General features: G+C 39.5%; 2 protein-coding genes across 7 annotated transcripts in view; one reads left to right on the top strand and one right to left on the bottom strand.

Moving 5' to 3' along the window:
* The window catches only part of AIMP1 (aminoacyl tRNA synthetase complex interacting multifunctional protein 1), a 64,990-nt gene extending 43,618 nt beyond the window's left edge, over positions 1-21,372 (bottom strand). Inside the window, exon 1 of one of the 2 annotated variants that reach the window (XM_084625512.1) lies at positions 21,354-21,372. Coding sequence is in view for 1 of the 2 variants with exons in the window: in XM_084625511.1 (XP_084481637.1) it covers positions 21,192-21,193 (2 nt within the window). In the remaining variant the exon portion in view is untranslated. Of the gene's footprint in view, positions 1-21,191; positions 21,324-21,353 lie in introns of those variants that run through there. The other variant, XM_084625511.1, reaches the window with a different exon arrangement.
* Positions 21,373-21,502: 130 nt separating this feature from the next.
* The window catches only part of TBCK (TBC1 domain containing kinase), a 210,826-nt gene continuing 205,327 nt past the window's right edge, over positions 21,503-27,001 (top strand). For 4 of the 5 annotated variants that reach the window (XR_014711230.1, XR_014711231.1, XM_084625510.1 and 1 more), the window contains exon 1: positions 21,503-21,679. The gene's annotated coding sequence lies outside the window, so the exon portion shown is untranslated. Of the gene's footprint in view, positions 21,680-24,035; positions 24,056-27,001 lie in introns of those variants that run through there. The other variant, XM_084625509.1, reaches the window with a different exon arrangement.

The raw sequence follows: 27,001 nt of genomic DNA, 5'->3' as shown, positions 1-27,001 counted from the left end.
ATTAAGTCAGTGTAATGGGCGAGTTATACTTGAGAGAGCAGTATTTTAGTGTAGACCAGTGGTCTTCAACCTTTTTATGCCCAAGATCACTTTTTGAAGTTAAGGGCAACCCAGGATCTACCCCACACGTTCCCCGAGGCCCTGCCCCCGCTCACTCCATTCTCCCCCACGGGGCTCCGGGCTGGGGTTCAGGATGGGGTTTAGGGTGCTGGTCTGGGAGGGGGCTCAGGGCAGGGGGTTGGGGTGCAGGAGGGGGTTCGGAGAGCAGGAGGGTTATGGGGTGCTGGCTCCAGGAGGGGGCTCAGGGCTGGGGTGTGGCCTCTCGGCAGGCAGCACTTATGTGGGCAGCTCCTGGTTGGTGGTGCAGCAAAGTTAAGGCAGGCTTTCTGCCTGCCCCGGCCCTATGCTGCTCCCGGAAGGGAATAACTGTGGCCTCTGGGAAGGGGAGCGGGGGCACTGCCCCCTCTGCTCCCCTTGGCCACAGTTCCCCGTTCCTGGCCAATGGAAACTAATGGGAGCCCCTGCAGTTCCCCTTTGGGTATGCAGGAACTCTCAATGATAACTATTTTATATTTAAAACGTTTAAAAATTCTTTCCAGCAGGTAAGGAACATTTCAAAGACCATTCCCCCCCCCCCCCCCAACACACACACTTACCTATAAAGAGCTGAAATAGAGATGCAGAAAGGAAGTGCCAACTCAGCATTAAATATAGATTCAGTAACACAACAACATCTTTACGCTTAATTCAAAAGGTATCTGTTTCAACTAGATCGTACAATACTCCTAGCAAGTTGAAATCTCATCACAAGAGTCATCCTGTGAGCTATAATTTTTGGTACCAGCTGCTGGCATTTTTTACTTTTAAAAATATTAAACAAAAAATACTGATTTCCGAATTTCTTGCCTTTTTAAATTCCCCAAATTAACATTTGGGGATAAGAAAAATACATTAAGCTGATAATGCAAGGTAAAAAGAAAAAGTAGTTTTTAATCACTGTGGTAAACCAAATGCCAGGATCTAAAAATAACCATTAACAGTTCATGAAAGCGTGTAGCAAATAATATGCAGCTGTATAACAACACATCTAAAATGAATAAGTACATCAAGACTCAACGTCACTTCCATTATATATTAAAATATCTAATTTGGATGTTTTTCTACATAAAATAAGTTTATTAAGAACTATGTGAAATTTAATTGAAAGCAAAAACATCTGTCCAAAAATAATGGCAATAAACACATTTTAAAGAGCAGCAATGAGTCTCTCTTATAAAAATATAATCAATTTTAAATATCTGACTTGCAGTTTTATTGTCCCATTCATAAAATAATTAAAAAATAAAACACTCGGCTTCCCCTTTTCACTACCTTGTCCAAGTAAAATTCAATTTCTCAAATGTAAAACCAGTTCAATATTTTAAGGCAAAACAGAAAAAAAAAAGTAATCTTCTACATTACCGAATGAAGAACAAATTATTTATTCAGTTTGCGAATGAAGAATCTACACTAGTTTCTAAGTCACACTGATTGCTAATGTCTGCTGCCAGCAACTGGTCCTTGTCAGTCATTTGTAGTCACACTTCACTTCAACAGCATACTACAGTGGTATCTGCCATCTCATATTTTTGGAAAGATACATCATCTTCAAAATTGGTCTTTTGCAAGAATGTCACCTGCAGGATTAATCCAAATTTTGTAATGTTTTTGCCTAAAAAGTACATTTTCTAAAAATGAATATGTCCACATATAAACTGACAACAGTGCTTCTTGGATCAATGATTGCTATGGTCCTCAGGAAGAAACAAATAAAAAGCAACCACAAAAAATCCCTCCACTTAGAAAATCCATCCTGAAATATTTTGTATTTCAGAGATATTTTACATGTTCTATTTTTCATTCAGAATTCCCTGTACACTGTTATAAAAGCTTTAGAGTTTCTTTGGATGGAAACGATTTCTTTCCAACAGGAATAGAAAAACTACAGAACTCAGAAGCTGTGACTATACAAAAGCAACATATCTGCTTGTTAATGTGGTGGATTAAGTATAGATATAAGGATGTTTGGGGAAGAAATGCCTATTTTCATATGGATTGGGTGTAAAATAAAAAGCAATGTTGTGGCATGGACATTTCAGATATACACTGGTTTGAATACAAGACGATTAATGATAGGAAGCCGTCCCTCCACTACACAAACAACACTCCCCTCTTTTCTATAGTGTGTTACTTAAACTTTCTTTCATTGAAATAGAGATATGCAACTTTCAGTGAAATTGATATATGCAAGGCAGAGATCAGATGCTCAAATTTTCCTTTATTATGCCAGAAAGACTTTGTAGTTTTTATTTAGAGTGGAACTGTTATTACAACAGTTTTAATGAAAATTAACCCAAATCGCTGCTTTCATTATCTGTTTTTATTTTTAAACTTTTCTCTTTAAAATGTTTGCAACACAAACATTTGACCTTTTGCTCTTACTGATAAGCCAAACAAGGAATTGATGAGAAACAAAAGCGAAACTGACTGGTCTATTTTAACTGTCCAATTCCATTATGAAAACAAAGAATGTCAGGTTTTACTAGTAATGCTAGAACATTTATCTTTAAAAACATGCTATTTAAACTTTGCAATCTTCTTCCAAATCGTTCTGTCCCAGTCTTAATTTTTTTGTTGATATGTCCAAAATGACTAGAAGTGACTGAGCAAGAGCATGTTTTAAAGTGGCCCATCCAAACTACACCATTACAACTCCACTGTCACCTGCCGCACAAACCTGGATTCCGCATCTTGGCTGCTCCAGCTGACCCAGAGCTGGCTGAGGCTGCCAGCATCCCTAACAGTAGAGGCTCGGTCCAGTTTTCTTGGTTCCTGTCCTTAGATGGGTTTCAGACCTGCAAAACTCCTAAATTTTGTAGAAGTAGGGCTGAAGAATGGATCTCCACTCCTGTAAAACTTAGGAGGGCTGCAATAGACAGGTAACACACTTATAACCATGGGAAACACAGATTTTTTTACTTAATCATGGTTCACCTGCTCATGAAACATACCACTTAAGTGTAACCTATTAAATCAAACAGTAACCAAATATAAATTGAAAGCCTTCTATAAAAATAGAATATCTAAAACAGGGAAGATGCAATTGAAGTTTTAATCATTAAGACAATGGCAAAAGGCAGGCAAATCTTCCCTCACAGGCAAACAGAGGAAGTAAAAAAATTAATATCCCAAACTGCAAAGATTACACATATAAAACAACCCTTTCAAGAGTCTGCTTCTAATTTTTGCAATACTCCTGCACACACTACACCATCAAAACATCTGTTAAATGTTTGTAATGTTAGCTGCAAAAACCTGGTACAATTTGATATCATTTTCCCCCCCCCATTAAATTAATATTACAGACATTCAGTGGATGTCTTAATGAAAAGTCTTCATGTGTATGGATCCAAGGAGAACTAAACCAAGAATTTCACTCCACTAATTTCTAAAGATCTGATCCTGCAAACACATACTACCTGGCTGCAAAAGGGACTATGCAGTATGTCCAATAGCAAATGTTTGCAGGATTGTGCCCTAAGGAATATTATTTATTGTGTGTAAGGTGGACCAGTTTAGCTGAATTATTAGAGCTTTGGTAACTACAGGACAGCTACATCTGTTGGAAAACATGAATACATAATCAGAGGAAACAACAGCATAGTATAAAATAAATCAGCAGCTTTTACATCCATTGCACATCAAAAGTTTCCTCTATTTTGAGTGAGAGTGAGCATGAGAGAAGGTATTTGGAGGCAAATGCTTTGAACTAACTCTTTTTTAAACTGAGCTGATTTCAAATTGACAGGCTTCCTTTATGTGCAGTTTGGGCAGAGCATACGTAAATGTACAATAGGCAACATTCCCGTCTTGGCCACTGGAGATGGAAAGGATGGATGAATGCCACTTGAACTAGTAATATCTGTCAAAAAGAAAGCAACTTTTTTTAAGGACAGTCAATACCTGTTGCATTTTTCATCTGAGAACCTCAAAATGTTTGACAAAAGTAAGTTTAAAATCACTATCCCCTTGCTAGAGGTCAGACAGCAGGCTAATATAAGAGCAAGGGATAGACCAATTCTCCAGACTCCCAGTTCAGTGTCATTTCCCCTGTCTATGTTGATTCCCATACTGTGTAAATTCTAGCAGCTATAAAACCATTTCAGGCAGAAAGTTTCAAACCTTTTTACAGTAAGCTGAGCAGGGACATGAATTTATGGCCTTCAGCTCCAGAGCAGCTGTTGTTAAAAGGAACTATACTATGTTCAGCTATGTGCAAAGAAGTACATTCTTCCTGAACTAGCAATCCCTTGCTGACCAAGCCAATTGAGATTGCTGGAACGATCCACTCGCTTATCTTCTGAGTCTGAAATAAGATGCCACAACAAAGCTGTGTGTTACACTGTAATGGAGAAACGCACTGGAATAGAAACTAAACCTAACAGCCAAGGGGTGCTTCTGAGAGGAGGGTCCTGAACTAAAAGACTAAGCAGTAAAACATCAATTCATGCTCAATGAAGATCATGTCAGGAAAGCTCCTGGAGAGAAGGAAATTGAAAGAAAAGCCTTCTGTAATAGGAAATTTAAGCCAAAAAAAAACTGTACCAAATATCCTCATGAAGTCTACAGGCTCAATAATTTTTTTTTTTTTTTTTTTTTTTTTTAAGATCATCAGTACGTTTTATGCATTGTCAGCACCTTTCACAACCTTCCCTCGTTCCCCCTCTCCCGCAAAATTCTCACCTAATTAGGATATGCAAAAACACACCAGAGAGTCACTTATGACATGGATCCAATTTTCTTTAACACAAAGACCAATAATTTCTAATTAGCTAGCTAGCCGAATAAGAAGAACTTTTATTTTCAAATGTACTTTTCCTATTTGTTTTTATTTAAATGGAAACAAACAGGTTATTATAGAAACATCAGTTTTGACTCCACAATTAAGGCTGCATGTAGACATCCAATATAAGTCTTATTTTCAACCTCCCTGTAAACTTTTGACTGGCGCAGCTGATCAACTTGCAAACTGATATACTATAAAATGGGGTAGAAGAAAAATATTTCCACAGATTGAGAGTTTATCATTAAAAAAATTAAATGCTAGGTTATCAAGAATGACCTCTGTTTCAAAATTATTCTTGGACTCGCATGATTTATCAGCCCTCATGCTCTCAGAATAGAAAAAAATACATAAATCCAAATTTCACAAACATTTTTATACAATATACCATAGATTATTTTCTTTAGAAACTGTAAGCAACAAACTATTAAATATGTCTAAGATTTAATAAAAATTTATTGCACTGAAATATATCAACTATATCTACTTCAGGTCTCTGCCCCTCCCAACTGATTAATCTATGCCTTGATCCTGCCCTGTTTTGGTGGTTATTTTATTTACGATTTTTAATATATTCAAAGTATTAACACTGGAATTTTTTAAGTGTTGTATTTCCCCAAGCCATTGTCTTTCACATAGGAAAACGATCAAAATGGTTTACAAAACCTGCAGTAAAACACTGGGAAAACCATAAGGTTTGAAAATAGTCTCAAACTACTGATCCTGCACGGGTTGCTGAAGCAATAACATTTAGAAAAAACAAGGAATTTGGTTTAATTTTTGTGCTGCTTAGTTATTGCATTTTATAAAGTAAAATAAAGCTTAAAAAAAGTAAAAGTATTTATCAGAGGCGTAGCGAGTGTTCAGACAGGTGCCTCTTGTTATAAGTCTAAATAAATATGCTTTTAACAGTTTAGGAATATTTGAATGATTATTCTGACAATCTATTTCAAAATATCTGGATCAGCTGCTTCCTATCAAGCAAAATAATACTTTAATACAATAAGTGCTCTCCCTGTTCTGTATGTCAATTAGGTCACTATTTTGCATCATGCTGACAGGAAACATGGAGGCTACATTTTAAAGGGGAAACACCTGCTTGAAACATGCTGTATACCTGCTGTGAATTTAGCAATTCAAAGTCCAATTCCATATTTTAGTTGATCATATATACAAAAAAGTATTTGGAAATTGACTATGAATATGGACAGATCACACCAAGAACATCTTTAAAGGAGCATAATTTCTTACTTGACAATCAGATTTCTCCTAGATCTCATATGCCAACCCAGATGAACTAGTTAATTCCTACAATCGGAAGACAGAACAGGAATGGAAACGCGGGCAGAGGAGGGGAGAGATAAGAAGGGGCACTAAGCTTTTTGTCATGTCCTTCCTTGTAGTACACCGACTCTGTGCTGTCTCGCTACTTCTTAGTAGACTTCCCGTGCAAATATGGTTTAGTTCCTCCAACTAGCAGATGGAGAACAAAAGAGGGAAAAAAAAAAACTGTTTATGTCCTTCCTTACACAGAAGGTGGGCTACCTCACTACCTCCCAGGAAACTTCCTGAGCAATATCACACTCGTATCTCTGTTCAATACTTGAGCAAAATTATCACCAAAAACCAGCAAGGGAGGAGTGTCTTAGTAGGGTGCATGTATAAGCCAAACAAACTTAGAGGGATTACTCTTCTTCAGCTTCTTCTTATACCTGCCCTAAAGAGTGAAAGTGAACAACAGCATCCAACAGATCAAAAAGTGGATTGAAAACTACTAGTGAATGTTGTCTGAAGAACCCAGCTTTCTAAAGTGGCATCTATTCTGCTATGACAGAAATGCGACTAATCTATATATGACATAAGTTTGGAGTGCAGATCAAGCCTATGTTGGTATAACTACAGCACTCAGGGGTATGGAAAATCCATACCCCCAAGCGACACAGTTACACCAACCTAACCCCATGTAGACAACACTATGTCATTTTCCCATTGACATAGCTACCGCCTCTCAGAGAGGTGGAGTACCTATGCCAATGGCATAGGCTGCTGTAGAGCTGTGTGTGTGCAGAGTCCTTAGGAAGTTTATGTTCTTATTGCCCATGGAGCAGAGGTTGCTCTTATAAGTAAGGCATGATGGTAGCAGAAAATTCATTATTCTTTGAAATATGTAAGACTTTCTGATAGTCTTGCAGCCAGAACTCTGAGGGGCTGCAAGTCATTTAAAAAAGCTGACAAACAGAACAAAGAATGATCAGACTTCCCTAAAACTCAAGAACAAAATTTGTAATGTTTGTTTCACACAGAGAGCCTACAGAGATTTCTCTTGCTTGTCAGACGTACAATAGGAAAAGGAAGACTTTTGGTCCTGAAGTTTTTTTGCCGAAGGATGGTTACCTTTAAATCTGCTATTGTGTGTCCAGGGAGGTTGAAGAGTTCTCCTACAGGTTTTTGTAGATTGCCATTCCTAATATCTGGTTTGTGTCCATTTATCCTTTTACGTAGGGACTGTCCAGTTTGGCCGATGTACATAGCAAAGGTGTACTGCTGGCACATGACGGTGTATGTTACCTTGGTGGGCGTGGAGGTGAATGAACCGGTGATGGTGTGGCTGATCTGGTTAGGTCCTGTGATGGTGTTGCTGGTGTAGATATGTGGGCAGAGTTGGCATCGAGGTTTGTTGCACAGATTGGTTCCTGAGTTAGTTACTACGGTGCGGTGTGTAGTTGCTGGTGAGAATATGCTTCAGGTTGGCGGGTTGTCTGTGGGCGAGGACTGGCCTGCCTCCCAAGGCCTGTGAAAGTGAGGGATCGTTGTCCAGGATGGGTTGTAGATCACTGATGATGCGTTGGAGAGGTTTTAGCTGAGGACTGTATGTGATGGCCAGTGGAGTTCTGTTGGTTTCTGTTTTGGGCTTGTCTTGCAGCAGGAGACTTCTGGGTACACGTCTAGCTCTTTTGATCTGTTTCCTTATTTCCTTACTTCATAATAAAGGCTGTAGCACTCTCTTACTCTCTTGGCTGACAAGATGACAATCAAGAAATACTCTTCAAAGTAAGAAACTTCTTGGACCTCTGTCACAAAGTTCAAATTTCAAACTTTTTAAATTTTGGGGTGAAGTTTCCAAGAATCTGATATAAGATAGCATCTTCCCTGTGTCTTATCAGAAGTTTTGAAAAACATCACTACCCTTACACTGGTGCCTCAGTCCCTCCCCAACCCAGACAGATCTCTTTGATGTCTGAAAACAGTCTTAACCCTCAGAGAGTTGATAATTATGCCTCTTTTTCCACATCAATTGTAAACATAGGAATTTCCAGATCACAGTGAACAATAGGATAGTGTCCAAAAAACTGCAACTAAAATTGGGGAAAAGGGGTGTCAGGGGGAACAGGTTGGTTGATTGGTTGGTTGCTTTATTTGCCCTCTTTAAAAATATATTAGGTGGAATATAATATTCTTAATAAGACTCTGATCTCAGTCTAAAGATCCTAAATTTAAATATATTTAAATGTATTTGGAATACATTTCACCTAGAGCAGCCCAGTGGTTCTACTGTCATTTTTTATATTTAATGATGCTCTCAAAAATTATTCAGGCACCCTGTAATTTTATTTAGCATTCTTTGGCAAATAATAAAAACCTCTGTAAGACTATATTTCCCGCTTTCTTTTCCTGCATGGCCACAGGTGTAAAAATCCAAACAGTCAGTTTAACACTTCCTTCTTTTATTAGGAAACTCATAATTTGACATGTAGGTTTAGCTCTGTTTATGTATAGTAATTTCCCCTGCATACATACATTCCAATTTTATGCAAATATATATATGTGAGATGCTTAATAGTGAAATAAATACTCTAAAAAGTATATATGGGAGTCATTTTAAAGACTTCATAGTCTTAACAGCAAAAATGTTCAGATAAAACCTTTATTTTAATTTTATATCTTGACAACTCTTTTGGTTAAAATAATTTCTATACAATCTACAAGATAGAGCATTCTTGGCAACAGAAAGTATTTAACAAGGCTAACAATTCTATGGTGTATTCTGCAGTTTTTAAACTATCAGCCAATAGCACAACAAATTTCTAATATTCATCTCAGAATTGATCAGATAACATTTACCCTCATCTTATTACAAAGTACAAAGCAGCAAACAAAAGACAAATATTTAAGATGGAGAAAATGTTTCTTTACCTCCTATTTAAAAGGAGGAAATTGGGGGAACAGACTCCCATGTTAGTGCAAAACTCTTCTTCACTAAAAAACTCAGGGGCAAGTGCATTAGTAAAACCATGACTCAGTATATTAGACTGGGACACAGATGAACGTCTCTCAGAGAGATGGAGAAAATGTTTTTCTGCATGCATATTTCTTCTAAAAGCCAATTCCCAATACAGATCCTTATCCCTGTCCTTTTACCTGCAGACAAACAGTAGAGGAGCAATTTCTTTTTTAAAAAAACCTCTGAGTATTTCCAATAATGTTACTCGAGAAAGCAACAAACACATTCTGGTTTCCTCTGAAGAAACCAGCTGTCATTTTTATGGCACTTGAATTCTTAGCATGATTTAAGTCAGGAGATGTTACTTGTCCTCATTCAGAGACACTGCAAGAAGTCCAGACAATCTTTGGGAAGCACACCATTAGATTAATGCAGTTTTACTCAATTTACTAATGCTTTCTTCAGCTAATCACTGTGACTAGTTTGTTATATTCTGCTTGGATAGGAAATCAAATATAGGGCTTTCTGACCCCCTTTTGACTGCAAAAGCCAAGGATGGCCAATCTCCCTCTTGTGGAGTTTGATCATGGGTTTGGAAAGTGGTATCTGTGGTCATCTGTCATTCAGAACATAACCATTATTGGTTGCTTTTTTCAAGTGGTGTGGCTGTACTGCCATTATCACTGTGCCTTGCTTAGAGAGAGGAAAGTCAATGATTGCCACACTCAGAAGCCTAACCTAACGCTACAGTTATGCCAATTTTGCCCAGCTTCAGACCCATTCCTCTCCTTTTAGGGAGGCAATGAGAAAGCAATGACTATTCACAGGTTCAGATGCCCTTTACACCAATGATAATCAAGATAAGTTCCAGCCTGGGTTCTGTCCTTGCTCTGGAGTGATGACTGCTCATCAGGATGATGAACGATATACAGCTCTTGTAAGACTTTATATATCTTGCCTCTTCAAACCTGCAAGTTCAGTAGTGGTCTTGAAGGAATACTGGCAGATGGACAGGCCAGAACAACCTTTTCCAGATCACTGAGAAAATTGAAGTCCTGAACACCCATATCCACTACATTATGAGGAGGCTCCATCTTATGTAATGTCCTTATTTTAAGGTTTCAGCAGTGCTCTTTCAATTGCAAACCCCATGGGCCAAACATGGTACCAGGTTTTGATGTCTCTCTCTTCTCCCTCCCCCATTACACAATTTGTACAGGACACACCTTTATTGATTCTTTGACTACTTCATAACGCAAGATGTTATGCGATTGCCGCCACATCTCAGGTCAGCAAAAAATTATGCTTTGCTGTCATGAGCCCTAGGGTATAGAACTTTCTTCCTTCTGTCATTGATCTCAATAAATTTCTCCCCACTTTTAAAAAGCATCTTATAATATGTTTCTACAAGTCTTTTTGGTGTGACCAATATGTGGAGTCAATCACATATGATCATCTCTCCAAAACTGTCCCTCTACTATATCCCTCTTTCTTATTTATTTGAATTTTAAGGTGGTGGTTTTAATCAGATTATTATATTTTAAAATGTTATGTTGCACAGTATTCAGAGTACCTCATTTAGGATGATACTTTATAAATAAAATTTGTATTATTGCAGTTTTAGAAAGTTTTCCTCCAAGAATTCAATGTGAAAGGGAGAACAAGGATCCTCAACTACATGATTTGGAAAATCTGATCTCACCACCAGGGTGCTGGAAAAATAGAAAGTGAACTCATTTAGAAGCAACATCTTTGCTAATTTTATGAAAGTGAGAATGAATAAAAGAAATTACATGTATAGCCAAACAGGTGCTAATGACACATAATCAGATAATTCCGTAGTTCTGACCAAATAGATGACAATACCAGGATTGACTTGTATTTGTATAATCCTTTCATTGAGACAGCATCTACTTGGTATAATGCTTTGCAGAAACTGAGTGACACATGAAAACAATTTAAACTGTTAGGCATGAAAAAGTTTACCATTGTAGAACAACATGTTGGCTAAAATTCAGTTTTTATGGAGGTGTAATGTATTAATAAATAACAGTGTTCACTAATAATGTGTTACGTGAGAAGTCAGTTTGTTGCTGTTTTCCCTCCTCAGTATTTCCCAAGTTAGCCTGTTCTGTTATTTAACACTTCCTTTTAGTCTTAGGGCATGGCTACATTTGAAACTTCAAAGCATTGCCGCGGGAGCGCTCCCGCGGCAGCACTTTGAAGTGCAAGTGTGGTCGCACGCCAACGCTGGGAGAGAGCTCTCCCAGCGCTCCTGGTATTCCACCTCTACGAGGGGATTAGCTTAGAGCGCTGGGGCACTGTTTACACTGGTGCTTTACAGCGCTGTAATTTGCTGTGCTCAGGGGGGTGTTTTTTCACACCCCTGAGCGAGACAGTTGCAGTGCTGTAAAATGCCAGTGTAGCCATAGGCTTAGTGCAAACTATGGCTTGTCAGGGAAGATAGTAAGCAAGTGTAAGCCACTATGGTAGGGCCCTGTAGCTTTTATCCTTCTTTTCTACATCTTTGAAATTGCAGAATTGAATGGGGTTAACAATTTAGAAGAGCTGGTTGTGTGCACCTGAGATATCCAACTACTTCCAAAGACTGAAATTAATAGTCCATACATAGCTCCATTTAAAATGCTTAAAACAGTTTTTGAAAAGCTGCTGTACAAGAAACTGACTAGCCAGAGGACTAAACATATTTACCAGATATATACGTGTGTGTGCGCAATGCCCTGCCGAGAAGCTCAGCCCTGCCCCACTACTATTTACAAATTGCAATAAGGAGAAGAATGTTAGGATCCATATATTGGAGGCTGTGTCAAGACTCTGCTTGGTGCTCCATCTTTTATATTGGCCTCTGGTTGGATAGTTTCTGATAAATTTAAAATTCCCTTCTTCCCAGCCCCTCTTGCTGGAAGAAAGATATATTTCAATTTCTCCCTCATCCTTAAGAATCTCCTGGTTAGTGCTGGGATGAGATGACATGGTTGTAGTCATAGATTCACAGACTTTAAACCCAGAAGAGACCATTAAATTGTCTACTCGGTCATACTGTATATCACAGGACATACAATTTCACCCAGTTACCCCAGTATTGAAACCAACAATTTATGTCTGACTAAAGCATAACTTCTAGAAAGGCATACAGTCTTGATTTGAAGACATCAAAAGATGGAGAATCCACCACCTCCTTTCGTAGTTTGTTCAATTGGTTAACCACCCTCCATTAAAAATGTGTGCCTTATTTCTAAATTTAAATATATACAGCTTTAGGTTCCAGCCATTGGTTCTAGTTATGCTTTTCTCTGCTACCTTAAAGAACACTTTTGTACTTGGTATTTTCTGCCTAGGAAGGCATTTCTGCACTGTAATCAAGTCACCTCTTATAAGTTTTCATATACTAAACAGATTGAGCTCTTTAAATCTCTCATTGTAAGGAATTTTCTCCAGCCATTGAAGTATTTCAGAATCAGTCTAACCCAGGGGTTCTCAAACTGCGGGTCGGGACCCTGCAGGGGGTCGTGAGGTTATTATATGGGGGGGTGGCAAGCTGCCAGCCTCCACCCCAAACCCTGATTTGCCTTCAGCATTTATTATGGTGTTAAATACACCTCTACCCTGATATAACACAAATTTGGATATAACACGGTAAAGCAGAGCTCCAGGGGGGCCGGGCTGTGCGCTCCAGTGGATCAAAGCAAGTTCGATATAACGCGGTTTCACCTATAATGAGGAAAGATTTTTTGGCTGCCGAGGACAGTGTTATATCAGGGTAGAGGTATATATAAAAAAAAGTGTTTTTAATTTATAAGGGGGGGGTCACACTCAGAGGCTTGATATGTGAAAGGGGTCACCAGTACAAAAGTTTGAGAACAACTGGTCTAACCAATGCTGTAGATCTACTCCTCCTCACTACTTCCTTGTTTACATATCTAAGGAGCATATTAGTCCTTGTCGCCACAGCAATGTACTGGGAGCTCACATTCAGTTTCTTGTCCACTGTGACCCCTATATCCTGTTCAAAGTTGCTGCTTTCCAGGATACCAATCTTTCTCTTTCTGTCTCTGCCTCTGCTGACTTCCAGTCCCCTGCTTTAAACATCCTTCATCTCCAGACAAAGTTAATGGTTAACCTGTTCCTTCCTGAATTTTGTCTTGTAACCTCTCCCATTTCTCATTAACTGCTATCACACTTAACCGCCTGTTGCTATTATTCCTTTAAGTGAAGACTGAAGCAATATAAGGGCTTGCTACACTGCTGTAGTGCTTAGTGAAGATGTTACCTACACTGATGGGACAGCTTCTCCCATTGGCATATGTACTCCACCTCCCTACGAGGCAGTAGCTATGTTGACAAGAGAAGCCCTCCCATAAACATAGTGCTGTCTACGCTGGGAGCTCAGTTGGTATAACTCCGTCACTCAGAGGTGTGGATTTTCCATACCCCTGAACAACGTAGCTATACCAATGTAAGTCTGTAGGATTTCAGTCCTCTGCTTTCTTTCCCGATGAAATAGGAAAGCTACACTTCTCCTTTGCCATTTTCTTGCTTTTAATATACATTAAAAACTTTTTTCTTGTTCTCTTTTACATCTTCTGCTTACAGTACCTCATTTTACATCTTACTCCCATTTCATGCTTCAATGCAGTAATTACAAAATGACCAATTTTCATTAACATATCTTGCTCTTTTGGAGCTGGTAACCTTCCTCCTACTCAAAAGTTAGTCTGAGTTTTTAAAAATCCTGTGGTAATCCTGGACATACATGAAAAAGACACTGCTGTTTAAAGTTCAACAAGTATTTTATTTGAAGCATTACAACCTAAATCATTTCCACATGGCTCTGGCAGAAATACGACACTTTAGTCCATCACCTACTTTTTCCGTTTGAATTCCAGATCAAGGCTGCAACTGGCTCATTATCAACAGCAGACTAGCATATAATGCAGTGTTAATCCCTGGCAATAAAGATTTGTTGGTAATGTAAGATACAGAAAAGACCACTTTAAAGATTGTCTGGACATTGCTGGCAAAGCAAAATGGAAAGTAGTAACACTTCTGGTAAACTGAAAAGTCCATAAAATAGAGAAAACATACACAGGTGTACTGGAAGAAAATCCAATAAAGACATTCTTTTGAAACAAATGAGATGACTAAAACAACTACTAGCTCAAGACATTTGAAGCAATGCCATGGCAAGAAATCCAGAATCCCTTACTATTCACAGATGATGGGAATGGGAAAGGTAATGAGATTTCCACCTGAGGGGCCATCCTTCATAACACTCTTTGTCTAGTGGGTCTCTGATAAACCTAAAGCTCCATCTTCCTCCCTGTCCCCCCACAACTGTTGTGTCTTTTCTCTATTCCCAGAGCCTCCTGGGTACTGAAATAGGTACAGGTCTTCATGCTTCTCTTCCCCCAGATACTCCCCACTGCTGTGAACAGATGGGATTCCAATACTATAGCCCTTCCCCTCGACTCATGGCTGCTGTGAGGAGTGACCAATCTCCATTCCTCATTCCCATTCCATTTTCTGCATCCTCATCCCCTGTAATTCAGCATCTGGCTCTGCTCCTCAGAGCAACCTCAAAGTGCAGTAGCCCAACATGAAACTGACAAGATTCTTGACCTTTTCCATTAGACTAACAGCAAAGAAACTGGTGACTATCTCATTAATTTCACTCCATTAATGACTGGCAGATCCATCTGCAGATTAGGGAGAAAACAATGCATCAACAAATATAATGAACAGAAGCTTCATTTTTAGAAGTTTAAATTATGTAGAAATTGATGAATTAGGCTTCCTTGTATTCCCAGGAAAACACCACACATACTACTGGTGAACAGATACTTTGAGCTAGGACTACAATGTGTGACCATAATCTTATGTTATACATTTCAACTCTAATTGCATTGTCCTGTCTTATTCATGTTGCTGATGTTTATTCACATTTCTCATTTCTTTTCATGTTCTGGGGATACTGGGTGGTTGAATCAGAAGCATTCAGCAGGAAAACGTTCTTACACCCTGTCATCCCTCCTTCCAAGCTTGGTTGATGTAGCCCAGCAACTTCCACTTCTGCTCCCAATTTCCTGCAAGACGTTGGTTGCTGGACATTCTCATCTCTTCAAGACAATCTATAAATAGTAACCTTGTGCTCAAACCAAGTAAGAACTATTGCCATTTTCTTTAAGGTACATCATTTCAACGTACATATATTTATTCAACGGCGAAGACAGAAGAGCATTATAAGCTATAAATTTCCTAGAATCAAAACAACTTTTTCAGCTTACCAAAACCAGATTGTCTGTGTTCTAGGTGTGGGGTTTAACCTAATCCCTTGCAATTTATGCATTGAGCAGTAATCAAGGCCTCAGCAGAAAGATTCATGAAGAACTGACCCTCCTAGCACTCTCACTCTTCCTCCTCCATCTCAGTTCAATCTGTTAAAATCAGTACAGTATCCTTATTTTATTTACTTTTGGTTTGTTTTATGTCTTAACATCCCCTACAATTACATGTATCTGAAGGATAGTGTCAAAGTGCAAACAGCATTTTTTGGCCAAAAAAATTTCTCATATATATTACAGAACAATGGAAAAACTAAATCCAGCCAATAAAATATTGCAAGGTCAAGAGACTTGCTATTTTCAACTCTGGTCCTAAGCTACATTTTGTGGATTTTATACCTTCCTGATGCATGAAGAGGCCCTATATTTGACAAAAAGATATGGAAACAACCATTAATGTAGATATACTTTTTTTAAAAAAAATCTGAAGGCAACATATTTTCATTATAATTAGGCTTAGCTGAATTTATTTTGTATTATCTGTTGAAATTAATCAACATTTATTTTAAGCACTTTTTAGATTTTTATAATATAAATTTTAATAGCAGGAAATTATGGGGGGGGCACACAATTATTTAATGATGGAAGACATTGAGGTTCAAAAAATTAAAACTTTATGAACGATTAAAACAATGTCAATGTCATGTCAAAATATACAAAATAAATCGCCATAAATCAACAAAGGGAATCATTGGAGTATGCTCCAAAGAGACATTTTCTGAAAATTGTAACCAGAGTTATATACGCAGAGACTGTTTATGAGTTGCTGAGCAAATAAATTATTACATGCAAGACACATCAAAGAAAAAAGATAAAAGCCAGGATTGGAAATGGGGACAGGAAGGCAGATTAGATGAGTCTGCATACTTACGGAGAGAGGAACACATTTCTAAAAAATTACAGAATGCTTAAATAAATTAGAATTCTTATTATCCAAAAATTGCAAACAGCAGGGTTTCACTGATTTTATGAAGAAAATTAAAGAAAAATGAGACCCTCTTGCACCACTAGTTGCTCAAACTATTTAGGATGTCAACATCAGTAAAATTACCAGTTTTGAGAATCAGCATAAAGTGTGGTATTTGCATGGTAAGATGTTTTTGAAATAAGACTTCATGCTCTTCAAAAATATTTAAAAAATAAAACAAGGATATCTAACATTAAGGACATGACCAGAGAAATTCTAGGAATGCACTGCAGCTTACATTATATGGCATCAACCACATTGAATATTAAAATTTACTTTACAGCAAAATTTGGCAAAGGCATACCACTAACTAACTAGGATGCCACAAAAGCTTCCAATATACTGGGATCTCCTTTACTCAAGTTCACATGGAATTTTAAGATAGCCTGAATTGATCTGTCGCATTTAGCAAGAGCCTGGTAAGCTTCAGGAGGGGGTTGGTTTTCTCTTTATAATGTCAGGCAATTAACTTAGGGCAGGTCTACACTTAAAAAGCTGCACCAGTGCAGCTGCGCCATTCTAGTGCTTCAGTGAAGATGCTACTACACTGATAGGAGAGCTTCTCCTGTCAGTGCAGTAAATCCACCTGCACGAGATGCGGTATCTATGTCAACAGGAGAAGGTCTACATCGGTGTTAGGTTGGTATAACTACATCACTCAGGTATGAAATCGATGTAAGTTTGTAGCTGTAGTGGCTCCAATCTCTGTCAGGTAAAATACATAGCAGTAACAACAACTTAACTAAATGGATGTAAGAACTCATGCAACTATTATGGAGAACATCGGCTAACTTGCAAAAATGGACAGACACTTGGATTGTTTAGCCCTTTTCCATCCTATAGACTTCTCATCTAATAAAAGGTCTCAAATCATAGACTATCACTGTTGAGTCAGATGTTAAAATTATAGCTATAATCATGTCAAATTACCTCAGTTAAGGCTCCTATTTTTCCAAGTTTAATTGTTTTCTTGTCCATTTTATGCCCAAATTACCTCAGTTAAGGCTCCTATTTTTCCAAGTTTAATTGTTTTCTTGTCCATTTTATGCCCAAATTTATTTCCAACTCACAAATTTTATGAACTGTAACACTGAATCTTGAAATAAAGAATATAAGCAACTACAAAAAAGTCAGAGAAGACTACAATATTTCCAGCTGCTTCTCTTGCTATTTTCATATATGCCAGACATCTTTATTTTCCTTCTTGAAAAAGCATAATATTTCATTTCTAATCTGTCCCTCTAAATTTATCTCCTGGTCTCAGCATTAGGAGTGAAAAGTTGTGTTCCCATTTTATCCCGAATATTTTTTAAAATAGCTTTTACAGAAGGTACTAAAACGTATAATAGGGAATAAGCCAAGGCCAAAGGTCTTTTCCATGTCTAACATCTTTAATTTTATTAAATATTTGCTAGTACGTCATTTCCTATCATAGGAACATTTATCCTATATCACCACATATCCATGTCTGATGCGCAAGACAATTCAAGACCCATAGGGCCCTATTATTCTCTCAAAAGAAACAAAATAACTCCCAATGAAGTAAAGGTAGTAAGAGAAAAAGGAAACAACTATGTCCCAGTTGATTGGCTCTAAGATTTTCATTACTAATTTTCTGAATTACATCTGTTAAAATTAAACATGCAGCTCCACTCACTGTTTCAGAACTGGAACATTTTATGCTACCAGCCCCTTCACTGGAGTTAGCAAAATATTAAGTGGAATATTGTATAACAAATACAAAAGTGTATTTTAAAATCACTTTAAAAAGGCTGCATAACCTTATTACATTTCAGTTTAAAATACCGTCCCTCCAAGTTCTGAAAGGAAATCTTGTCATTACCCACAACCAGTGAAGCATATGACATCTTCAAGTCCTGTATTTCTATATGGAATTAAAGTAATGGGAAGTACTGATACCTCTGGTGGGGATGGATAGAATAGCTACCATAGATATGAAAAATAATCACGTATTGAATTAAGATTAGACAGGTCTCTGGAGACACTGGACATAACAGCTGAAGAAAGATTAGCCACATCATGCTTTACAGACTAATGGCTGGCTAATTATACATAAATTGCATCACCTATGAACCAAGGGGCTTGTCTGCACTACCGCACGGGGTCGATCTAAGATACGCAACTTCAGCTTTGTGAATAGCATGGCTGAAGTCGACGTACTTAGATCTACTTATCGCGGTGTCTTCACTGCTGTAAATCGACAGCTGACGCTCTTCTGTTGACTCCGTTTGCACGTCTCGTTCTGATGGAGAACAGGAGCTGACAGGAGAGCACTCAGAGGTCGATTTCTCATGTCTATACTAGACACGATAAATTGACCCCTGCTGGATCGATCGCTGCCCGCTGATCCTGCAGGTAGTGTAGACAAACACTTTGATTCCTAATGAAGGCTCTGGTAATTCTTTCTTCATAATTTCCAACCTCCTCAAAGCATAATGAAAATTCTGTGGACTGAACTGTTCTAAAATGACAAGATTAGAAGTGAGAGTAAAGAGCAATAAAACAGGAAACCTGATTATTGGCCATGACCAGTGTCATGTTTACAACTTGCAAGACAGTGAAATGAAATTCTTACAAGGTCACGTTGGAGGGAGAGGGAAAGGTGATCTTGGCAGGCCACAGCAAGGCAGCTATCATTCTCTCTTACTGAATATTACAAAATTGTATACTTATGCCCTGTCTTACATCCACATATATATTAAACCATGTTAAACCAAATGCAACTATCCTTTCAATTGAGGATGGCAGCCAGCAGGTGGAGAACATCAAGAGTGCATAACAAAGGCAAGATGATATTTCTGACCAAAGGCACTGGGGATTATTCAAAGTTTTATTAAAAGCATTCACGACATCTGTCTATTCATGAAGGGCAGAGGGAAATTGTTTTTTATGATCTCCAATAAAAGAGCCACACATAGTAAACTGAAAAGGAGTACTTGTGGCACCTTAGAGACTAACAAATTTATCTGAGCATAAGCTTTCGTGAGCTACAGCTCACTTCATTGGATGCAAGCAGTGGAAAATACAGTGAGGAGATTTATATACACAGAGAACATGAAACAATGGGTGTTACCATACACACTGTAACAAGAGTGATCAGGTAAGGTGAGGTATTACCAGCAGGAAAGCGGGGGGAGGGGGGGGGGGGAGAAAAACCTTTTGTAGTAAGGTGCCACAAGTACTCCTTTTCTTTTTGCGGATACAGACTAACACGGCTGCTATTCTGACACAGTAAACTGCATGGGATGTGGAATGAATCCCAACAACACTACTGCAAAATAAGTATTTTAGGAATAGGAAAAACGAGGCATAGATATATTAATTGACTTGCCTAAAGGATGCCAGTGACAGAGCTGGGAACAGAACCTTAACATCTGACTCCCAGTAAATCATATTCCCATATCACTTACGTAACCCACAATATATGCTAAGATTTAAAATGTATATATGTATTCATACATTTTAAATCTTTTCAAATGTCTCTTCTGAGGGTGGGGTGAAGGAGCTGTGATATTACTTCATTCATATTTGTACTATATTAAGCAAAACAGTTCAAATGTATAAAAACATAGTTGTAGTCAGAAAAGTTCCTACACAAAATGATGCCTTTGCAGTCAGCAGATCTGTTCTGTGTCTGCGTTCTAAATGACATTCAAGGCCCCATGTATTTTGTGGCTATGGTAGATACTCATCCATCCTTCAGCACACATTGTCTTCCAGAATTTAAGCTTTCATTTACAAAATAATGCCTCTAATATTAAAAGAACCTTACAACTATAACCCAAATGTTAATCAAAATAGTATTGACTTCCTGAGCCTGCAGATAGTCTGAAAGGGTAACTCAGAGGAGCATTATGTCATTTGGTGGATTGTTAGCCCTGAAACGTGAAGATTAACAACATAAACGTGAGCGTTTAACTATTTCACTACTCATCGTTTAACCTTAAACATACACCTAAGGTGTTTACCTCTATAGTTCCCACACGTGGTCCCACACAGCCCCAGCTGCTTGAAACGTCCAAGCCTACAGCTTCCCCAGTTAACTCCCATTATGGCGGCCGGTACAAAGACATGCGGGTCACTGAATAGCGTGAAACACCGCAGTAACACGGGGGCTGCCCTAACGGCGACCGACTGTCACACTCCATCTGGAGCCAAAGGGAAGCTGCTGTGGCGCCTGCACGGCAGCACCCAGGTCCCTGCAGCGGGAGGCAGGACAGCGTAGGCGCCGCCTGCCCCGCGAGCACCAGGCGCTGCGAGCAACAATGCCAGCAGCGCGCGCCTGCTGCCGTTGGCGCCCGGCCCGGCGCAGCGCCGAGTTGAGCCGGAGCCCCGCCGCTCTGGCGCAGCATCGGCTGAGCGGAGCGCTCCTAACCGCCAGCGCAGCCGGCCGCGGGGAAGCACAACCACCGAGAAAGCGGCCTGCAGAGCCCGTCACAACGCGAAGGGCCGGGCCGGGCCGGGCTTGGTAACGGCCGGCCCCACGATGCCCACAGTGCCGACACCTCCGACGGCAGAGCCGAGCCACTACGCTCGAGAACTGCTCCGGGGGGGGCGAAGGGGGGGGTCCCCTGTGATTGTGGGGAGGGGGATGTGCGCGCTCCAGGGCGGGGCTGAGCCCGGCTCGCGGCTCCGCGCGCACACGGTGGGAGGAGGAGAAGGAATAATGGAGGTCTCATCCCTTTCTCCCCCGCGGATCAGCACCAGAGAACACGGCTCGGCCCGAAAGAAACTCACATGAACCGGGGGAAGCCGGAACCGAGGTCACCGCCTCCGCCGCAGCGCCCAGAGGAGGCACGAGAGAAAGGACCCTTCAGGGCTGCCCTGAAAGGCGCCTGCCATTAAAATGGATTGTGCAACCTTAGCTCCCCAAATGAGCCATTTACAGCAGTTACATACCCTCCGCACAGAGCCCGCGTCTGTACCTCACGTTACAAATAATTGCAGTTGCTAGGCATCCGCAGTGTCACCCGCTTTCCCGGAAACCAGGGTCCTTCTCCTCGCGCCGGCGCTGAGTGGTGAGGTAAGAGACGCGCGGGCGGGCGGGCAGCCAGTTCGGCGGCACCTATTCGCGCACGGAGGGGTGGGCCCTCGCGCTCGGGAGGCAGTGGCGTCCTCGCCAAGGGCCGGGGAGTTTCGGAGACACACGGCAATGTGTGGAGTAGCAACGGCGGCGCGAGGGCCCCTGTAGGTGGCTCGTGCCTCACGCCCAGCAGCTGTAGCAGGTACCCACCCTTGCGCCCTGTCTCGCCCAGCTCCGCTGCAGGGACTCGCTGCTCCCCGCGCGCCGTGCTCCCCGGGCGGGGGGGGTCCTTGCAGCCACTGCGCTGCTGGGCCCGGCGCGCCCTACCCCCGAGGGGTGTCCTTGCAGCCAGACTCTGATGCGCCCTGTGCACCATATTCTAGTGCCCGTTCACCAAAGCTTTCCACCTTCTGATCCCTTTTTTTCCCCTTTCCCAAATTAAAATGAATACAATGATGTTCTCTGGAGAAAGAAAAGATGTATAGGATTGTATCTAGCCTATCCTCTTCCTGGGAGCCAGTGCAGGATTCTTCCTTGCAGGATGTTGCTGTTTGTGCTTTTCAGACTGATGCCTTTAGAGCACTTCGGTATGCCTTCGCCCTCCCCCACGACAAATCTATCCGTCTTTCAAGAAGTGATTTTTCTTGCTAATTGCTTCAAGGACTGAAGAAATCCGCCTGCTAGTGGTGAGGGGAAAACCATCTCGAGAGTGTGGAGGCCAGTGCATTAATTTTCGCAAAACTAATGAAAAGAAGTTTCAGGTCATTATCCTTAGGAAGATATATGCACTTCATGGTAAGATGGTTAAGCTTGTAGTGAGCTGCTTTCCTGAGTCTGCAGATAGAAAGCTACAGAGATCCTATTAAAAAGAAAAGGAGTACTTGTGGCATCTTAGAGACTAACAAATTTATTTGAGCATAAGCTTTCATGAGCTACAGCTAAAATAAATTTGTTAGTCTCTAAGGTGCTACAAGTACTCCTTTTCTTTTTGTGGATACAGACTAACACGGCTGCTACTCTGAAACCAGAGACGCTATTGCCTTAGTAGCTTTGCCAAGTAGGTACAGAGTAAATTTACATGACTTCCTGTCACTTTCTCTTCTGCTTTTCAAAACCCTAGGAAGCACAGTGAAACTCATAAGACTCAGGTCAATTAATGCTGTTGCCTGGTAATAGAGCAAGGGCAGAGACGGAGTCCAACTATTTACGGGTGAGGATGACCCCAAAATGACAGCTGGAGTAGAGGGGAGTTTGGGGAGTAGCAGTATTGGATCCCTAACTGCCAAGAAGAATGAAGGGGCAGAGAGCTGCTTCCTTCCAGCAGTCTATCTTGAGGGGAGAGGCATCAAATTGATCACCCAACTGTTACCTAAACAAAGATAGAGGCCCCCGATCGGGGTCTAGGGAAAACAATATTTCCATTGCCCATATTCTTGGGGTGAGACTGCCTTGTCACAATGTGTTGCCTTTGGCTATTCTGCTGAGCCTACTCTCAAATTTCTATCTGCTGCTAGCTAGTAGGAAACAGCTACGTGTATCATGTCCTCGACCAGTCTGAGACTTGCAAGCTTTCCAGCAGCAGTTCAACAAACTAATTAAAATAAATCTTCACCCTGGGAAGCTGCTTCATGTCTTTTATTCCCTGAATATTTGTGGATGATGCCTAAATTGAAGGGGTAGCAAATATACAGGAGAACAGAACTTTTTAAGTGCGAAGTAACCTGGAGATAGTAAAGCATGCCTTGCTGCAATGAGAATGCCCAGTATTGAGCCATGAACCCGGGAGAGAAGAACCAAATATTGTGCATACAGAATTGAGGGAAATGATCAAGCAGCTGCATCCAACATATTAAAATGAGATTATTTTCATGTTGTTTTCTTAATACTCTCCAAATATTACTTTTCTTTTAACAAAATACCATAGTTATAACCAAGGAATTGGGATCATAGGTGTCCACAAGAGGATCTTGATGGTCTGAAATATGAAAATGTTTGATTTAAAAAAAAAAAAGCCTCTTAATCTTCTAGTAGTCTGTTTTAGTTTTAACCTTTATAGAAGAAGTGGCTTTAACTACTTTTAGAAGACTGTCTTACTTTCTCCTGTGCCTGGATTTTGTTGTTGGACAGAGTGAGGCTAACATGTACAACAAACATACAACAATTTCCAATTAATCTTTTCCCATTTCTCTTCCTTCCTCCTCAATAAGAGAGACTGTGAAGTGATGGTGTCTGCGTAGTTTCTTACTTTCACTGTTTTACAAGTTGCATTGTTCTGTAATGAAAATAATGGGCACCCGGGATGTGAAGGGTCAAGAGACATGGACATGTTTAGCTCTTCTGTCTGATATAAATAAGCCTCTTTCTCAATTCTTTTTCAGTCTGAGCTGAGACCTAGTTGTTGGATTGTCCTCAAGGTCTCACCAAATACACTCTTTTTTCATAATTTTTTCTTTAATGAACAAACCACATCTGAAATTTGCCAACAATTATTTTTGCAAAATCTAATGCACAAAAATTGGAATTGGAAAAAACAGAATTGGAAGTAAAATCAAGAGGAATTCTTGAAAATTACAGGCAGGTATGTTACTTATTGTAGAATGAATATAACTGAAATGTGAAATAAAGTGGACTACAATATTTAAGTGGAGGACTTATAAGGTTTATGTCTGCTAAACTTAATGAATGACACAATAAATCTATTACTTTCATTGTACAATAAGTTTGACAGATCCAGTATATTTCTGTAAAACTGATTCCACTTATTTTCTTTTTTCTTAAATCTACCTAAAATATTAAAATATGTAGGTAGTTATATTTGGTTCCTCAACTAGTTTGGATAGCTGTTTTGTACTTCTAGAAGGATTGCTTTTAATTTCAAAGATCATCTGGATAGCCAACAGACTTTTAAAAAGAGGAAGTACCATATATACTCGTTCATAAGCCGAATATTTTTGGTAAAAAAGTGACTCCATCAAAGAGCGGGGGTCGGCTTATAAACGGGTCTACACCAAAATGTGATGATTTTAAGCTCTATGAAATCATTGAATTGAATATCTAATACATTGTCTTTTTGTTTACCTGGAGCGTCTGCAGACATGGAGCCCCTCAGTTCCCTGTGGCCGCGGTTTGCCATTCCCAGTTGTTCCCAGTCACTTCCCGCAGCTCCCATTGGCTGGGAATGCAAATGGCGGCCACTGGGAGCTGAGGGGCTCCATGTTTGCAAACGCTCCAGGTAAACAAAATGTCCTGACCTGCCAGCGGCTTACCCTGACGGGCCGGGAGCCAAAGTTTGCCAATCCCTGAAATATAGGGTCGGCTTATGAAAGGGTCATTCATTTTTACCATTTTTACTTGTCTATCTTGTGGGGGTCAGCTTATAAACAAACCAGCTTATGATCGAGTATATATGGTAAGCATATTTCAGCATACTTAAGTGCTATCACATTTTCATTCTCAAGAAAAATCTTTACAGTGACAAGTTCTTGGGCACATTCAGATTTCTGAAACTTTCGGTAAAAGCGATTTAATGAAGCAGTATTGTTTCCATTAAACTTTACACTTCATAATTCCATTTCAGTATATCTAACTAGTTTACAAAGGGGGGGGGGAAATGTCAAGGTAGTAATTTTAAGTGTTCGTATGATGCATTTGACTACCAGAGCCCAATTCACTGTCTTTTATGTCCAAAGAGGCTCTTCTGTATCTCTTGTACTTTTAGAACATTATTGAAACTGAGTTTTGTCCAGCCTGTTAACTATTTTTGCATATTTTTACTATGAATACCAATTTTAAATGAGTGCTTCCCAAACTGAGGCCTGTGGAGTGCTTGCTCATGGTCATTGATAGCTGGTTGATCGCATGGTCTGGTTGTCCTTTCTTGCTTCCAGCTGCTAAATTTTAATATAGACAGTTAAAAATGCTTTTTCTTAATCTTGCTTTTTCTAAATTTGCAATTGCTGTAGTTACAGTGGGAATGTTATTGGGATTGGGAATGGAACAGAGGATGGTTCATAATACAATTTCTATTAAGTTATGGATTTGGTTAAAAGAATCAACTACATTAGACACGTTGTTTAGTTGCTCCTAGAATTGTTCCTTAACTATTTTTTTAATTATCACTTTAAAGGCAGGATTGTTTTAGTCTATTTTAATTCTAGAAAACTGCATGCTTTAAACAAGAAACAAAATACCTATATTTGCAAAATTTTGAAACTTATATTTGTATTTCCTTTTCCTATAATTAGAGGTGGACATTCAAGTCCTAATACCTACTACATTTGCTGAGGAAGACTTATTCATCCATGGTTTGTGTACTGTGGAGACTTTCCAGCTTAGGGCTTGAGCCAGCAAACATTTATTGCCAGCTGTAATAATCACTAAATGGGACTAGTTATGGTAGTGTGCTTGTAGTAAGTATTTGCAGGATTTGGCATTAAAAGAAAAAGGTACAGTGAGACCCATAAGATAGTGTTCACCTCACATATGAACCTCTTAAAAATATTAGGGTTGTAATAGGATATTATTGGTGTTGGTTAGTGTTTGTGGGTCCTGTAATGGAAGTGGAATTTTAAGATGTATTTGAATGGAGATAATGGAATTGGGAGTATGTTCTAGGCATGGGATGCAGCATAGTTCACTTCTGAGACTAAAGTTTCTGTGCAAGACCTTCTTAGCAGTTGTGTTAGCCTATCATGCCTCTTTTCTACCTCAGATACTTAGCATATCAGACCTGGAAGCAACTACTTAGTTTTTTGCCATTTTGAAAATGCCAAAGTACAAGTAAACATAATCATCTTCTTTTCCCTCCCCCACCCAACTACAGTTGCTTATTTAAAGTTTTATTCATGTCTAGTTGTATTGCAAAAAAAAAAGCAAAGCATCTTCTTCTTTTTTATCATAATTGGTTCTTATAACTTATAGAATTGTTAAATTTCTCTAGCAAAAAGGTTTTGTGTACAATCAAAACCAAACAAGTGCTTATGGGGTGAATATGTTAAGTCTCCAGTCCTGCAAGCACTTACGCATGTGCTTAACTGTAAGCGTAAGACTGTGTGTGTAAGTGTTCGCAGGATCAGGGCCTTAATTTATAGAAGGCATACAGTTAAAGTGTTGATATTGTGACTTACTCGAAACAGGCAGACCCTTGCACTCACACAGAGCCCCTTTGAAGTCAGTGAGGCGCTAATGTCTATTTGTGAAGGATCAGGGTCAAATAAATATACACTTAACTGAAGAAATACAAATAAAGTATATCTTTTTAAAACGGTGTTGAGTAATAGAATAAAGCATTACTATAAAAACCTTAGTCTATGCTGTTTCTCATTTATTTTCTTAAGATAGCAACTATATAATGGCACAGAATATGTATCTGATTACTTCTGAAGTTAGTATTTTTAATGCATTCATTTGTGGTGGAACAAATGCTTAATTCTGTCATGTGTTTGTAGATTATATTTGCTGTGTACAACAACCTTGTTTAAAATTTAAACCAAAATGGTGCCACATCTTCTAATTTTTGTTGTTG

The sequence above is a fragment of the Lepidochelys olivacea genome, assembly GCF_965140295.1.
Source record: "Lepidochelys olivacea isolate rLepOli2 genome assembly, chromosome: 4".
In the NCBI taxonomy this organism is placed as follows: domain Eukaryota; kingdom Metazoa; phylum Chordata; order Testudines; family Cheloniidae; genus Lepidochelys; species Lepidochelys olivacea.
Note: the sequence above shows the minus strand (reverse complement) of the source record. Positions and strands in the feature narration are given on the sequence as shown.